Source organism: Corvus moneduloides, chromosome Z (assembly GCF_009650955.1).
Source record: "Corvus moneduloides isolate bCorMon1 chromosome Z, bCorMon1.pri, whole genome shotgun sequence".
Lineage (NCBI taxonomy): Eukaryota > Metazoa > Chordata > Aves > Passeriformes > Corvidae > Corvus > Corvus moneduloides.
The window spans coordinates 16,803,917-16,822,140 of record NC_045511.1 but is presented as its reverse complement, the minus strand read 5'-3'; the positions used below and the strand labels follow the sequence as shown (position 1 = coordinate 16,822,140).

General features: G+C 43.1%; 1 protein-coding gene across 1 annotated transcript in view; it reads right to left on the bottom strand.

Annotated features, from left to right (window-relative positions):
* Window positions 1–1,451: 1,451 nt before the first annotated feature.
* DCAF12 (DDB1 and CUL4 associated factor 12) overlaps window positions 1,452–18,224 on the bottom strand; it is a 33,406-nt gene continuing 16,633 nt past the window's right edge. Inside the window, exons 6-9 of the mRNA XM_032095422.1 lie at window positions 17,759–17,824; window positions 16,946–17,108; window positions 12,131–12,315; window positions 1,452–11,379 (exon numbers count right to left, since the gene is read on the bottom strand). Coding sequence (XP_031951313.1) covers window positions 11,221–11,379; window positions 12,131–12,315; window positions 16,946–17,108; window positions 17,759–17,824 — 573 coding nt within the window. The 3' untranslated portion in view covers window positions 1,452–11,220. The remainder of the gene's footprint in view (window positions 11,380–12,130; window positions 12,316–16,945; window positions 17,109–17,758; window positions 17,825–18,224) is intronic.

Sequence of the window (18,224 nt, the reverse complement as noted above, 5' to 3'; positions counted from 1 at the left end):
CAAGGAGTGCAGTGGATCTCATCTTGATTCCACAGACAGGAATGATAATGGCCACACATGCACATGCCAAGCGTGGCCAGTGAGAAAGCACTGAGGGAACCTGAACTGTTTGGCAGAAGGAGTGAAGACTCTGGCCATGAAACAGTTAAGAACCCTTTCCCAAAAAAAAAAGGTGAGCTGCCTTATGTAAGAGAACAAACTGATTAATCTGCATGGTGAATTGGAAAGCAAGGGGACCTGCAAGACAGGTGATGGACAAAATAGATGAACGCTAAAATTAGTTGCTCGGGACAATTTAGACTTTTATTGCTGAGATTTAAGCTGGACATGCATATAAGAAGAGCTCAATTAATACAACCAGCTTTGGAATTCATGAGGTCATTTTTGGTCCTGTGAGTGAGTTCACAGGCCCCACCCCATCTGAATGCTATACTCAGCGGAGTATCTGAGGCAGGTGGGCAGTTTGTAACCCTGGTTTCCAGAGCCCTAACCGATCCTCTTCTGTATATCTCCAGGGCCAGGGGCTTTGGTTTTTCTTTGCATCTCTCAAACAGTTTGGTTAGAAGGCTCAGTGGAATGACAGTATAGTGCTCCTATGTCTTTTTAGAGTCTCCCAGCATTCACAAACATCAGTAATGCCTACTACAAGGAGCAGAGATGGTGCCGCTGGAGACATGGTCTCCCACCTAGCTTAAAACCCTTTACTTATAAAGCTTAGTTTCTCCATGTTCATGGGAACTAGCCCCCTAGGATGAGGCCAAGGATGAAGACAGGGATGCAGAAGCTGATTTTAGGCACATGATTTTAACTTCCAGCACAAAACTCAGACCTCTTAGACATTCCTCCTCTGAAAAAATAACTTTCCCACCTACAGGCAGTGAAAAAGGACAGCTGTCTGAAGGCATCACTCTCCTGTGAAGTGAAAATATGTGGAAGTGCTACAGATGCAGTTTTGGGATGAAAGATCTCCCTGAAACCTGTAGTCCTATACCTGACTGTTCAGCTACAGTTATCTGTGCTGTTCAACACTTCTAAGAGGTAGGTCCTTCTTAGAAAAATAAAGTGGTTGGAAGGAAACTCTTGCTTCAGAGCCAATGAGGTACCAGATGTCAAGAACAGGCAGGAGATGCTTTGACGTGGAACAGTCCCAACTCTGCCAATAGATAAATTTCCTATGGAAGTGAGGAGTATTACTGCAGCTGTACAGAGAACTAGGACTGATGTTTAGGCCATGAAAACCAAAAATAAGCTGAGATTCTGCTCTCAGGTTATCAATCCACTCACTGGCAAAGGAAAAAGAAAAGTTCACTTTGTTTTCTTTGAATCAGTCATGTCAACGCAGAAGCTGGACAGCTGCGTTAAGAAACCCAAGCCCACTTGCTTTTAACTGCCCTGGATTTACTTGCAATGGGGTAACTACAAGCTGAAGGAAAAGATCAGCCAAGCCAACACACTATACAAATACATTTTATTTAGAGATACCCATAGTAAGATGCACAAATACTTTTTGTTCACCAATTTTCAGATCACACGACTTCAAGTAGTGGAAAAAACAAACTTCAGTTAATTACAATTATCTATGTAACAGGGCAGTAGTAAAAGATTCATTTGTCAGACTACAGCATGGTTAACGATACTCAAGACGAGAATGTACAGGTCTAGGTATTTAAAAAGTGCATGGGGCATTGCCACATACACTAACATGCTTCTTCAAAGTGCAACATCCTTCTGGCATGTGAACACAGTAACCCGGTTAATACAAGAGGGAAAACTAGGCTCATAATTTGATCTGGAGAAGTATCTACTGGAAGTTTTCCTCCAAACAGCAAATTATTTGTGACTGACACATGGAAACCAATATGTAAAAATCACTGTTAACATTGTCCATGTAGTCAAGCAACACACACATGACCTAAAATTTAAAATTATCAGTTCCATTCTACACCTTCATAGCTTTTACACAGTCTTCTTCAAAAGAGTCTGGAATACTTAATTGCATTTAACAAGCTGGCAGAAGAGCTGTAATCTGAGCTCCACACTCTTGCACCCACAACAAGTTCTTCCACAAGAGAAATCTCAATCTTCAAATTTAAAAAAAACATGTTCCACCTGCAAGCACATCAACTGGCTCATGTATTGCTTGGTTTACTTTTAAATTCCCATGTAAATGGAGGGAAAGGTAAGAAGCTGCACTGGTCTGAGAGAATAGCTGCATTGGTTTAAAGTTGTATTTAAAATACACAGAACCTGGACTCTTAATCTCCAGGGTCTCTCTCAAACCAAGGAAATTCATTAGGTTCCACTACTCAAAGCAGTCCCTGTTTTGTTTTAAAATAGGGATAGTGCTGAACAGTGCTTGGGAAAGACCAGCAAGGACTGTTGTGTGGGTGATTACATACAAGAGCAAGAAACACATTAAATCAGTCTTCAGATAATCTTCTTCCATTGCAAACAAAAGCAACAGAAACTGACTTTGCATTGTAATTGAGAGGCACATTTTGCATTGATGAAAACCTCAGTCTACATTGCAACTTTCTGTGGCTTAAAACACCACCTAACCTCCTGTTAAAGCAATTTTAAGAAAAAAAACAAAACAACCTCAATTACTGGTTTTATACTTAAAATTCATAAGCTGCTCCCTCAACTATTCTACTCAGAGGTACCTTCTCACTTGTGTATATGCAGCTGTTTTCCTCCTTCTTTGTCTAAGAGATCCTTGTCTCTAAGCACCTGGAGAGTAGACAAATAATTCTGATGCCTCAGGATGGGCCCCTGTACTAGGTTCAGGAGTTGAGAAAGTCAGTATGGTTTTGTACCTTTGCAGTGAACCCCAGAATGAAAACAAGAAAAAGAAAAGCCACTGAATTGCAATAACCAGCAGTACAGGAATCAACTCCACGGAACAGGAGTGACTTTGGAGCAAACCTTTTCAGACTGAAAGGGATATGGCAGTCCAGGAAGATACCTAGAGCTGAGTAAAATGAATAAGGACACCGTGAGCAAGGTCCCATTCAGCAAACCACTGCCTAAGCGAGTGTACAAGTTTGGGCTGTTAACAGGTGCCCCTAAGCTTTGCAGAACTTGGTACCTGAACCAGTACACCATGAAAGAACAGGGAACTTGCTCAAGTCCCAAGCAGTGTGACAAGATGTGAGGCTGGGACAAGAGGCTGAGACTGGAGACAGCATTTTGAACAAGAGGGATAAAGCCCACCAGAAGTTACTTACCCAGTTCTTTTCATATCAGCCCCACTACCACACGAGCAATGTGAGAGAAGCCCAGAGCAACCAGCTGAAGCTGTAAATCACAGCTGGCCTGTTACACTCCTGCACTGTCAACAACCAGAAAAGCGGAGGATAATGCAGACAAGGCCCTTTCACTCCACCATCCCTGCAAGAAGCATGTGGATCAGGCTGGTGAAGCACATTAGTCATAGTCACTCATGAAAACAAAGAGACAAGTGCACTGGTAACCTTGAGTTGAGGGGAAGACTGAGTGACCACTGGGGAAACTGGTTTTTCCACATTCCATCTTCACATCTCATCTGAAGAGGGATGACCACCAGTTTCAAAAACTCTGGGAGCAACTAATTTGCAGTGATCTAAGGCATGATGGCACAAACCCTCAAGGCCTACCCTTCAAACACTCCCTTGCCAGCTCACCTCTGAGCATAGCGAGCCTTTGTCATTCTTGCTGGCCAAAGTACATTAGAATAACTTTTCTCTTTTGAGCACAGGGTTATTGTTTTGCTCATATCCCTACTCTTTTACAATTCCACCCTCCCAGAAAAATAAATCTCTGGAGGAAGCCTTTACATAGGATCAAGTCAGCAACTCACCCTCCTGGTATTGCCCTGAATGAAGCCTTTAATCAAGATTTTGAGTAGCAGCTGAAGATGCCAGTTCTCTGGCTAAACCACTACAGATCAGTTTTACAAACACACTGCATGCAGGCACAGGGCACCTCCACTTCCTGATCTAGATACCCACTGAACAATATGGATGCAAGAGGATTTCAGCTTCTGTAGACTGTGCAGGAGTGGAGTCTCCACTTGCATCCAGCCTCGGAAGTTTATGCTAAAAGCACAGAGTGATCTTGCCACAGTGGGCTATAGGTTTTCTTTTTATTATGACTTGATCATTTTCAGAGTAGGCAGACAGCTTTGAACTGATTGTTACAGGTGGACTAGGAAGAAATGGGAGAAGAGGAAGATGCTAAAGATAGAAAACTAAGTTAAATCCATTTGTTCTACTCTGAAAAGTGACTGACATAAAAACAGCACCTTACTGAATTTAAGGGAACTCTGAAATTAGCAAGAAGCAAAGAGAACTCTGGAGTTAAGTCTGCACTGCGGTACAGAGAGAACAGATACAGATAGCACAGAAAACACACAGACCTTAGAGCTCCATGATCATGTATTAATGTCAACACACTGATGACTAATCGTGCTGATTCTAAATACAAAGGCAGCCTCATGGATCAACAGAGTGCAGTACTGTAATTCAGTTAATTATGCATAGGCATGTCCATGGAAGGCCACAGCAAGTGAAGATATATACGTTCCTGTTTCTAGGCTCTTATGAGACATCATGCATTACTGTCTGCGTAAGCGATAGAAACTCAGCTCAAATTCCAGGTGTCAGTTTGAGGTTTGTAAACAAAGATATCTTTAGAAAACTAAGCCAAATGTATCATGTCTTTGTATGGAAAAAAACGAACAAAAAAAACCCTTTTCAGAGAGGAGAAACAATTTGCAAGGTAACAGAACACTGAGCCCCATGTGCAGACAGGCCGGTTTCACATACTACCTGCAGTTTCCCAGTGTTCCACTTGTAAGCTGCATCAATAACTTGGAACAGGTTTATCTTACAGTTAAAAAATGTGCACTGTAATATTTGAAGAGAGCTGTTACTACTTTGCTTGACAGCTTCTGTGATAGCTCAGGATTCAGCGGTGTTTCTGATACAGCTCATGACAGAAACAAGCTGAGAAAGCCTCTATTAGATGGGTAGATTTGAAGGAGTTGTTAACAACCATGAGACCCTGGATTCAGAACAAAAGCCATCAAGTATCAGCAAATCCTGATTTTTTTTCTCCCTGAAGGCTTTGGATCTTATTAAAAATAAAATAAAATAAAACCATTAAAAACAGTTCACTGTAGGACATCCTACCTTCAGGCAACAAGTTGTGATCACTGCACATTTTAAAACACCTTGTGTATTTTGTGCATCTTGTGCACCACGGGCAGTGGGGAAGATCCAGCATTTATGTACACATGAACATACAAGCAAGCACTGATAGGTGTCACTGGCAAGACTGATACCAAGACCATCCAGCGCATTGATTTGTGTCTACACCACATCCTAACACAGATGGAACAGGTCACAAGTAACAGTATAAACTTGTTGCAATTTCAACACATACATCTTAGAAAAAGACAATGCATGTACCCAGCCCTAAGACAGTGACGAGTCTGAGATAACTTTACAAAGATCAAGGTACCAGAAGAGGAAGGCACATTAACCTCTGGTTGGTCCATTTCAGTACTATTTGGATGAGTCATAGTGATTTATACCCTGAGACTGTGGGAGGCCTTGGAAATGAAAAGAGACCAGGTGAACGGGCAAATAAAAAGTACAAGTTTAATGGGATTGTAAGATTCAGCACCTGAATTTTCCCTATTAGTAAGGGAATCTAGAAAAGCAGTTCCTAACAAAACAGTGTATTGACTCCTAAATTTTTTGTCCTGAAGGCAAAAGAATCAATTCAAAAGAATCTAGGACTAAAGACATTGCACTATGTTGCGAGGGGTTTTATACACCCTCTCAGTTTCAGTACAGCAACCACAATTTGTATACAGTCAAGTGTTGGTGGTTTTTTGGGTATAGAAACAGTCAGACAGCCCACGTTTTCCCAACTCTGCCAACCCCGGCACTCCATTTTAAATCTGTGTGCACTTTCTTAGACCATACTGCTCCCAGCAGGATACTAGCGGGAGAGGCTGTTAGGAAATGGGAAGATTCCCTTCTGCAAGAGCATTCTTTTAATTACCCAAGCATCACATGATTTTCATGAAAAAACTCAGCATCACAAGCAAAAAGGTACTTCCTAATTTTATCCTTGAAAATTAACACAGAGAATTAGGAATGTCAGGGATATATACCTGATCTCTCAAAGACGTTTCCAATTAAGCATTCATGTATCCCCTCTAGTTTTTAAATACTTCTGGAGTCCCGAGAGCCATACCAAATACCCTTTGCCTTTTACTGGTTCTGTGGTGTTCCTTGCCCATCCTCACCACATGAAGTGCTCATGTACAGGGGCAAAGGAAAGCACCTCAAACAAGATGTGGCTGTGTTCTCTCTTCCACTCTTCCTTGTCTGGGGGTGTCTGCTTCAGACTTTCAAATAAGTTACTGAGGGCACTGTAACACTCAGAAATGCATTTTAAGTTGAGGTCACACCATGGGCTCAGACTGTGGGGTGGCCAGCAGGGCACACAGGGATTTTCACTTGGCTTTAAGCTAAGAAGTTTGTGCCTGGTAGCTCAGGAGTCCCTGGCTCAGCATGGGCTGGCCAGAGGATCAGCTCCACCTGCATGACACACAGCTCTGCAATGGTGTTCCTTAGGAACAAGCTGTACCCCAGTCCAGTAATTCAGTCATAGCCGCAATTGCAAAAGAAGCTAATTAAGAAGATATCAGACAACTTGGAAAAGTGGGTTTATTGAAAATAAGAGTATCAGACCACTAAAAACAGACCTCAGAGCTCCCACCTGGCTGCTGAAAGATGCTGCTGCTTTCCCACGTGCAGTAACTTGACAGCCCACCTGTCCTTGGTTTCCAAGTGACCTCATGAAGGGTCTAGGCAAGCCTGCTTTGTTTCACACCTGCACCACGTGAGGCACAGCAGTTCACAAGGCCTGTAAATGCCTCTCAGCTGAGGGGCACAAATTAAGACACCAAAGCACCACTCCACATAGCTGGATCATAAATTTAATCTGTTAACTTTGCAGGTGCAAGCTATATACAAAGCAAGTATTCAGACGAAGGAATAGGATGAAATTCTGGAAGAGAATGATCCCCAAGTATCTTAATCCTTTAGATACAAAAAGCTGCCAAAGCCCTAAAATGGAGGCAGCAAATATAAACCCCGTAATGCAATTCAGGAGCTCCTCTCATGAAGAGAATCACAAGAGTCACCCACAACATGAGCGTAACCTTTGTGAACAGACGAAGTCCAGCAAGATCACTGGGCGCTTGCAATGATCTTAAAAATGGATCTCTGAGGAGAATGAAAAATTGAGACTAGGAACATAAACCTACTAACAACTATTCTTTGGTAATTTACTCACCTCGAACTAACAACAGGAGCACTGATGAGGGAATCAAACAAATGGACTCACTTCTTTACTGCAATCCCAGAAAGCACCAGAGGAGAGCACTAGCAATTCTCCCTACAAGACTTGACTGTACAAGGGAGAAAGCTGGCGGAACTACAGGAATAAGGTGTTCAGTGAAGAGGGTGAGCACAACCCTTATTACTGTGCTCAAGCCAACACTGCAAAGTAGCTTCTGATTCCTCAGGAATGTCCCATGATGTAACATCCAGCTATTACTGAGGAGTTGCTACCCAGTATTTACAAGCTAGGTGTTACCAAACCCATAACTGAGTCACTCGTTTGATTACCTATTATGAATACTGAAAATGTAATACCCAAAAATACCCCAATTAACATGGTAGTCCACTGAAAAGAGCTGAGCAGTAAAATTAACTGCTTGCTACACTCACTGGTAGCACAGAAGATCCCACACGACTGAGAAGTCAATAGCAGCCAGTCTGAAGGTATGTTATGCTAAAAGTTCTTTTCTCTCCTTCAAGTGAGATAAACCAGAGTATGTTCCCCACCTGGAACAGACTGCTACTGTGTAATCACATCAGTCAAACACGTACAAGGGTAACTGCCCAGTTCAACAGTCTGAGCTAGCCTTCAACTTTTACCCAGTTAAAATAAAGCAAATTGAAGGTCTTGAGCACAGGCTGACAAAATGCTAGCAAGCCTGTTCCTGCTCAATAGAGGTCACCTCTGCAAGGACAATACTGCTACAGCAAAAACTGGTATGATTTGGGTTGGAGGAAGCAGCCCCAAACAAACCATTCTAGCTGGAAAGACCAAGGGAGGGAAATCTTTAAGAAACAGTGGAAAAGGTAAGATGGTCTGAATATATGCATGCCATTGGGTCTCAGCAGCACACAGCAAGCTGTTCAAGAAGCTACTGAAGTGCAGTCACCAGACTGAGCTCATTCCATTGCAGGGGTATATCTGCCTTTTGAACAATGGGGTACCCAACTTACCTCCCTGTGGAGCCCGGAGATGCCCTGTTCTGCAGCCATTCCTGCACTTGGATGGGAAACCCCCCACATTTCTAACCTGATCCTGAATTTCATGAGATATCTAACCCAACAGGGCAACAAAATCAAAGTCAAGAAGAACTCTCTAAAACTTAACATCTATATATTGCTATAAGCACTTAAAACCACTGAAACTAGCTAGAAAATAAGTTATCTCTGGCCCAACTTGTTTGTGTGCTTGCAGCACTCTCTAGTTTGGTTTGTTTTTTGTGGGGATTTTCATACAGCAACAAAGATGGCTCCCTTACCATAAAAAGTTATTTTTGCAAGAAAGCATCCTGAAAGCAGAATACACAAAAGCAGGTGAGACTTGAGGAGTTCTACATAATTTTCCAAATTCATGTGAGAATTGTGCAGAGCTTTCTGTGCAGAAAAAAAAGGAGGAAAAGGGCACTCACATTACCAGGCTTTAGGAGCACATACTGAGGTACTTGTGGAGATCAGAGTCAGCAGGAAGGGACAATTTCCAGTGCTGCCTCCTGAGTAACCTAGACACTGCAGAAAAATCAACCTCTGTGTTTGAAGGCCATATAAATACCATTTTTTCCCCTATCATGGCCTAAAATATGCTTCAATTAATAGATCAACATCAGGGCTAGAATATCCAGAGCAGGAGTCTCCCTTCGGAACTGCTGACACTAAATGCCCAGCTATTACCTGTTGCTTCAGCAGAACTGGAGGACACTCATGTAGACTTAAGTGTCTAGCTTCTTTAACAAAATAAAACGAAACAAACCCAATTAAAAAAACCCCAACAAAGCAAAGCAGAACATGTTCCTTGTGACAGAATGATCTTACACAGTAGCTGTAGAAAGACAAATCCTGCCATTCTTCTCCAAGATTTGTTTTTCTTCAATACTTCCACTTTTCTAAATCCCTAAAATAACCAAAGCAGCTACCCCATGGTATATAATCTGCCCTTTTCAGAGAAAAGCCTGACTAGCCATACACACAGTACCTTGAACTGATGCAGATTAAGCAACCAGACTACAATGGGAAGTACACTTACGAAACACTGGAAGATGATCTGCTTGTGAAGCACCTGTGTCAGTGCTCAGTGCTAATTATACTTCTGGGACAGGGGCACACCTGGGAGAGAGGTCTCCTCTTGCCAGGATTTACACCCCAATGAGAGGGATCTGCACTCCTCGTAGGATTTCCATCCAGATCTCCATACCAACTGGAACTTAAGCCTGACGCTGACTGCTTGGTGTTACTGATGAAGATACCAAGTATGAAGATGAGAGAGACTGCAAAGACACATGCAGCCTAGCTCTTGGCTGTGGGCAAGAACTGCAGTGGTAGCTGGGATGTCCCACAGAGATGGGAGAAGAGAGCATGTTCCAGCCTTGTCTTTCCTCTCAGCTTCAACCAACTGCCCGTTCGGCACCAAAGCTGTGAGGTACAGGCACACTTTACTCCACCAGTGTCAGGGGAAAGGCATTAATTCCAGCAGAGGACAGAGGCTTCAGTAACAAGCTGAGAGTTTAGTGCCTGCCAAAAGGAGGAACACCCTGGAGTCTTGCATTTTAGCTGAGAATTGGGTAAGACCATCACCCTTGGGAGGCACATGCTTCACAGCTTGACCTGAAGGGCATTGGACCTGTTCTCCCCTCCCACTCCCAGGTGAAGTTGGAGGGTGTCTGAATGCAGAAGGCAGCAGGGGATTCTGGAAAAGCCTGAGCCTCTCCTACAGCATACGCTAGCACAAAGTGAGGTAACACCAAGCTATCCTCCTTCATGGAAAGCTTCTCGCTTGCATTCGTAAAGTCTGAGATGCACTCTTTAATCTTGGAGAAAAAAAATAGTTTATTTATTCCATTGGCTTATTTGAGCAGATGGCCAACCAGAACAGCAAAAAAGGGAAAAAATTTCCACAACCTGGGATAAAAAAGGTCCTAGGTTTTAGGCAGTTTATGAAGAGCTTTTAAGCTACCCTAACAGCATACTTAGAAACCATGTTTCATCTGGAGAACAGACAGATTTAGTTCATTTGAGTAACTAGCCCCCATTTCCTCTCAGCACCTCTGCAGCCCTCAATGTAATGTCACCCTGCAACAGCCATGCTGCAGAACAGCCTATACAAACTCCAGTTGTGCAAGCTGATACCTGGGACAGGCAGTGAAGAAACAGATCAATTTTTGCTCCTAGCACTGCTGAAAACTACCATTCAAACACAAATGCACTTTTGAAACTCCTGCACTTTGGATCTGATGGGCAATACCCCTAGGGAATCCATCCCTGGGCTCCAGTGAGTACAGCTTAAAATTACCATATCCCTCTACATATAAACAGTATCATTAGACTTGTACTTTTAAAAAATATGATCAACCCAGGCCAGGGCCAGGCTCTGCAGATAAAGTAGTAGCTTATCTCTTATAAATATTTTTAATATTTTTTAATTACAAGTAGTCCTCACTCCAGGTAATGTAACTGACACGAAGTACCTGCACACATGCAGCCCCGAGACTTTCACGGAAAGCTCAGGAGCAACCACTCTATAAGAAAGAAATCCTGCCTCACAGCAAAGTAGAGGAGGGGGCACATGGCCAAGACAGCCTAAATGGGGGGAAGAGTCATTTGGAGTAAATACAATAAAAAAGGACTTCAAAACACCTCCATATAAAGAATCAAGGAGGTTAAAGCAAAAAACTAGTTCAAAAAGATGTACAAAACTGTTGGAGACCAACAGAAAACTCTGCCCAAAAATAACTTGTGTTTAAATCAGGAATCAATGGCATCACACAATTTTGTCGTTTAAAAAAATGGAAATCTGTGTAAAGATCAGCATCAGAATGAAGAGTTATCATTAGCTCCAGAGACCAGCATAATTCCCATGAAGTCCTGATGGGAGAGGGCCTCCTGCCACAAAGAGTTTCGTTCCAGACGAGTCGTAGCAGTGGGTGTAAACAGCATTTGGGAAGTAATTTATGTCAGAAAAATAATTTCTCCAGGTTTCATCATGGTTCTGTTAAAGGAAAGTTTAGATCATTATTGTTGCCAAACAAACCCAAAACCCTGTTTCACAAAAGCAGAAGGGAGCTTCCAGAGCCTAAAAAGAGGTATTTCTTCTTAACAATTCTGAAGCTTCATACAGGTCAACTAAAAAATACCAGAGTTGTCCTGAAGCTTTTTCTGAGAACATTTAGGCCAAACATTGGAACAGGGAAGTGAAGGGTAGTGACGCTGCAGTGATACAAAAGTTAATGGAGCTAAGTTAAACAAAGCCATTAACTGCTTTACAATAACATACAGGAAACCAAACTCAAGTGCCTGCCATGGCATTACCTCAGGAAGCTGCAGTTTCTAAAATTATACACAATTAAATTAAAACTCCATTGCTTTGAGCACCACATTGGATTACTATGGCCTTAAAGAAAGACAATTTATTTTCTGTTCGAGGTTCTGAAAACTAGAAGTTAGATTATATTTGAAAATATAAAGATAAAAAATCTGGTTCATTTATGAATCAGTGCATGAAAACTGTAGTCACTATGCCTTACACTCAAACAAATAACCTTCAGTACCCTTTCATAAAGCTTTTGTAGAAAGCAATTCTGCAGCACTTCTTGCTCTTCATTATTAGTTATTGGTTACATGAACACTGACTGGCACACATTTCACACATGAGGGCCAAAAAGAACTGGCTCAAGCCCTATGCCACTCCTGTATAATGGGTCCCCTTCCCCCCAGCTCTATCACAGCTACAAACTACTTACCAGCCAGCCTTTCCCAGTTGTCAGCTTCAAAATTTCACTTCCTCCTAATTTCTGCTTCTGCCCATAGCAGGCACGAGGGGGCTTTTCTTCCAGGAACCTCTGGGCTCTGATATCATAAAACAACAAGGATCCTTGCCCTGTCCCCACAGTGATGATGTGCTCGTAGAAGCTCACTGAGCGGATACCTGTCAAACAGAAGGGACAGACAGTGCAGTAAGGAGAGGGATGCTTTGGCTCTGCAGTGCTGTTGCTTCACGTCTAGTATTACCTACTAGTACTCTCCACAACACACAAGTTTTCCCACTGCTACAGAGTGGTGTAGACAAATTCTACTGATGCTATTAGAACAGCAGCTTCAACTGCATACATGACTGCCCTACTCCTCGAGGCCATCAGCTTCACCGATGGTGCATAGTAAGAAGATTCATCCTCACCAGCCCTCAGGTTGGCCAGATAAGCCAGTTAGGCTTCAGAGTACCTTTGCGCTGTCTGCCACAAGCCTTTAAGTAAACACACCAAGAGCGGGTACATGGCAGCAGACAGAGGGAAGAACATCACACTGTTTTCCTCCACGAGCTCACACCCTCTCTAACTACATGCCAACCTGCAGGAAGTGACCAGTAAGTCCCAGCTGCCACCAAGTGCATTGTGCTGATCAACAGGCTAGCTGTAAGCAAGTGTAACCATAATAACCACTAGTCACCTTGCTGCTAAGATAGCTTCAAAACTATTAATGAGCCTGATCTGTCTCCACTCAAATGTTCTCAAACAAGCACACCTTATTTTTAGTAGCTGGCATTTTTAGCACTTTAGCCAGGGATGAAAATAGAACAGGAATCCTACAATACAAACAACACCATGTTCCACCAGTACACGGGAAGGTACAGTTCAAACTAAATATGTTAGCACAATTCAGTTATGCCATTACGCTGAACAAAAGAGTACATTTTGTTTTCAAAAAATCTAAATTTGAAGGCTCAGCTAATCAAGGATCCCTTTGAACTAGTCTTGGGGAGATTCTGTATGTAGGAATTTGCACTCCACAAAACGTCCTGTCATCTCATCTCCATTTATTGTGTAAATACTGTTCTGTGTAACCACTCTACTCCAAACAACTCTTCAACTCAGATTAAACTCCACCACATCTATACTTCTCCTTCCTTCATGACAGGACACCAGCTTAGAAACCCTAGGGCTTTTTAGCCCTCTTTAAAGTACCATTGAATTAAAGCCTAAGCAAGCATGCAAACAGGAGAGGAAAAGAGTGAGTTATGCCAGCTACATTCACATGCCAAGTGCTGTCACCATACCAAGCAGGGCTGAACATCACAAAACTTGTATCATCCTGGAATATTCCCAGCAGCGCACATGACACCAGACAACCAGGAGCTCTGGATGCAGCCAGGGAGTTTCCCCTTCCCCTCTGTATAGAGTCCTAACAAGAAACATGTCCTCATCCTTCCATCTCCGCCACCGGATGTGACATCCATAGCCACCAGAATTTGTGACTCACACTTAGAACACGCAAGGCTACATTGTCCTGCTCCAGATGTGGGGTGAAGTCTTGGCTGCAGACTTAATAGGTGGGAAGCCACTGTGCAAGTCTCTCTGCTGAAGCAGATTATGAGATCCATATGCTTTAATTCAGAGAGTTAAAAATGCACCTAAGACAGCTGAATACCTTCCCCCCACCTCTATCACACAAGCCTGGCTCTGGGGAAGAAAGCTTTAAGCCCTCTGCAGTCAGCAAGTGCAGTCACTCAGGTAAGAGGAGAAAGGCACAGGAGGGGACCATGGATCTCCTCTTATTTTTGCTCCCGAAATGCTCTTGACAAGCCACCCAGGAGAACACTTACTGCACACAAACAGGTGATGGAGTATGAAGGCAGATGGCATATACTTTTCAATTAAATTTATTAATAAAAAGCTATAAAAAATGCAGAACAACTATGGGTCTTTCTCTAACCAGAAATTAACTGAAGGAATCCTTGATGTACCCACTACTGTCTTGGTTTGAAAGACAGGTGTCTGCTAAGGAAGGCAGAAGCCTCCCTTGGAATGGCAGATGCAACCCCCTTCCCTCCGAGTTACTATAATTTTGAAATCAAGGGGCTTTTAGGCAAAGATGTGGGAAATAGGAATAGCAGTTCTTTGCTATTATATATCTCTATGTGTATAACCCAGTCAAACAAACAGCAATACCTATGGCAGTACCAGCAAACAACCACAAACCCAGCCCCAGCCTTCTCGGCTGTCGGGCCCTTTCCCCTCGGGTGCAGTTCCGCTCGCAGCCGGCAGGGGCGCTGGCGGCTCCCGGTGAGCAGGGCAGGTGCGATGGTTCCCCCGCGGCTGCAGGGGGCGCTCCGGAGCGAGCTCGGGGAGCACGCGGCACCGGTGCCCTGGGATCCCGGGAAGGGATGGGACAAAGGCTTCACAAACCCCTGGGCAGCTGATCCCAGTGTCCGGCCGGACCCTCGGGAACACCAGGCTGGAATGGCAGGGACGAGCACAAATCCTGGGTGGCAGACGCGATGTATCCAAACGGAATCCCCCCCGGAGGTCTGGGCAGGCAGGGTGAGCACGGCTACAGCGCAGTGAAGGCTCGAAGCAGCGGCAGGGCAGGGCAGCCACAGCCCACCGCGGCAGGGAAGGCAGGCTTTGGGATCCCGGGGCTTCTCTCCAGCAGAAGGAAAAATCGGACCAAGCAAGCACCCTCCCTCTCTGTGTGAAATTCGAGACCGACTGACCACACACCCAGGTGAAACAAAAAGAGCAGCCAGGTCTTTTGTTCTTCTTAAGCACCTGGGCATTTGTTTCCCTGGAAACATTATGGGGGAAAATTCCTTTAACAGAAAAAAAACTAGGAGAACTCTTAAAACTCCAACAACTACTAAGAAGGATATTTAGAACAGGCTTTCAAAAACATAATTTCAAATTGTCTACTAAGGGGCTGAAGTACCTCAGATTAATCATTCCCATTAAGCTAAAAGGACAGCCTGTGCCAAAAAAACAATCACAGTAAATTCTCCTACACTCCCAGCCCTCTATCACCTGTGGACCTGGATTATTTAGGTAAGTATATGGAGCCTCACTCCCAAGCTGCAGGAAGGGTCTACAGATCCCAGAAGGAAATGAAGATGCAGTGACATGTCCTACACAAGAAGTCACAGCATCAATGCCACACAAGCTCTGTCTGCTGCCTTCAGGACATGAAGTGAAGGGCACACAACATGGCTCTGTACCCCAGTCATGCAGAGAGCAGTTGCTTTCGTGGATCAAGAACTATCGTCCAAGGCCTGCATTTCCCTGTATAGCTGCTAAGAAAAGCAACACTCACAAGAGGCACTAAAAAGCATTCACTGCCTTCTTGTGTAGAGCAGACGGGGTTACAGCAGGAGAAAGCCAGCCCCAGCTCCAGACTGACTTAAGCCACCACTACCTTTTTCTGCTTTTGTGTACAACACTAGTGAACTAAAGTTAATGTGGACTTACCACATTCAGCAGGTACAACTGGAAACTTAAAGCACATTCAGGTATCACTGCAAAGCACTTGAAATCAGATTTTAGTCCACAGATCAATAAAGAGCCTGTTTTTTAGAGGTGCTGCACCACTCCAAGTCCCATGGAAATCAACAGAAAGTGGAAACACTCAGTATCTTGGGAATTACTGTTATTTACGTGCCTCCACCACCACGCCAAATAAAAAGATGCACCTACTCTGCATAACAGAAAACTACCCTGAACAAAGACTTTCTTCAGAGATGAAGTAGAGAAAGCTCTGGAGGTACTCCCTATACACCTTATCCCCCAATATGGATGATCACATACTTGAGGCAGAAGCTTTCAGCCACCAGCCACCACTGGGCAGCACACTGCAGTGTCTGCGTCAGGACCTGGGCAGAATCCTTACTGACAGCAAGTCAAGACAAGAGGTCTTTCTGGTAAGATGTTCAGGTGACTTCTCCTGACATTACAGACACTTCTCCCACATGTGAAAGCAGCAGACCCTGATAGACACCACATAAATAAAAGTTTCCTAATCTTTGCCTACCTACATACCTCTAATAACCTACACACATATGCCTACTATGTACATGCCTCTGATGAAGAGATGGAGGCCCAGAGACAAGCTAAATAAGGACTGCAACTTATTAGTCCAGGATTAATATGGCACTGTGTCTTCTCATGCCTGACAGTAAAGGATATGGAGAGAACTTTATGGAACCATACACTCTGCAAGCCCTCAGGCTTGGCCCTGGTATAAGGTTCAACTGGACATACTGCATCCATATGAGGAAAGGAAATAGCACTCAAATCACACAGAAAATCAGGAGTCTCACTCATGGCTTTAAAATTACAAACCAAGCATTCCTTCACAGCCCAGACTCCCAATAAGGTAGCACAGATCAGACAAAATGCCTTTTTCTTTAATTCATAGAGAAGAATGAAAGAATGGTATGAACAGTGGTAAAAAGACTGTATTTGCTTTGAGATGGTAAAAAACAGAGTAAGATCCAGTAAAAAATATACAGCAGTAAAATACACGCTTTTTAAACTTCAGTAATATTTGCATGGTTTACAATTGAGTTGCTCCTAAAGGCACTGATGTTGCCCTTTATTAGATTTCAGAGCCGGCCACATTTGGTTTGTTGGTTGCTCAAGGTATACTGTGACAAAAGCCAAACCTATACACTGCTAATTATTTAGCCGATCACTGGAGAAGCCCTTCCTCTTTATTAGAATCTTGACTTACTACAGTTTTAACAGCTATTTCTGCAAGCAAACCATTTCAAGCACCTTTGACAGGTTTCTTACCACTGCCTCGTTCTTTGGAACAGACGGATTTAACGTTGTGAGAAGGCTGCCTCGGATCCAGAAAGGAGACATGCGCCTGTGATCCTACTGCATACACTGACCACTCCTGACCATAAGCCAAACACACGTTCTCCCTGCAGTATGGCAACTTAGTGGAAAGTAACTGGAAACAGAAAAAATAAAAATCAACCTGTTACAAGAAAAGAGTAAGGCATTAACAGAACAATTTTGTAAGCTATGTTCTAGGAAGTTGCAGGGAAAAAATCCACAAAATTGCAGGTGAAAAACACGACCCAGAAGGAAAAGCCCTGAAAGCAATGTGGTGCCTTATCTGAAGCAAACTGAGACAATAAAGGCTGAAGCCAAGAAAAATGGACATTTTGATAAATTGTTTCAGATCCTTCTAAGTTGCTGTTTCTTTAGCAGGCGCACAGTGACATCAGCTCTCAGCTGAAAAAGACTATCATATTAACTAGCATAGGTAATGGGTGTGATTTGCCATTACACTTAAGTAAGTGCAACTTCCTTTATGAATTCTACTGATCAAGTATCCACCATACTCTATGCAACAGCTCACTTCAGCTAACCCAGAACTAGCAGAAACTTAAGAATGCTTCCTGCCCTCTAAATTAAGGGGAGTGCAGAGTCCTCTCCTCTTCAAGCTCCAAATTTTAGCACATTTCATTTTACACAGAACTTTTGAGTGTTTTGCAAACACTGCTGCTCTTCAAATACTTGAAGGAGATTAAGAATAGTGAACAGCCTTAACGGCTTGCAGTTTTTGAAGTTTAACTCCAACAAATGGAAAAGCACCTTTGATAGTGTGTGCTCTGCTTTCCAAAGATGAAAATACCCATCCAGGGACACAGCTCCCAGCTCCTATTAGAAAGAAAATAAAAAGAAGAGAGTTAGTTTCTGTATTATAGATATCCTTGCAAACTCACACTCTCTTCTAGGCAGGCTGCACACTCTGGATTGAACTTATGCATAATCCTGTAAAGGCTCTATCAAGATAAATTTTCATTTTATACTGATCTTTATAGAATGCAATACAGTACAAAATGTCAAGTAGAACCTAAATTAACAAAAGAGTAAATAACAGTAACTTTCAAAACCATTAATCTTGCTAGGCATTCAAAATTATGAGACAGTACAATCTAGAGTTGACAATTCTCTTCAGCAGGTCCCACACTGATTCTAACCCTGAAGCAAATTTCAGGTGCTACTCTACTGAAAAAGTTACATGAACTTTCCATCAGAGGAGTAACTAACAGCTGTT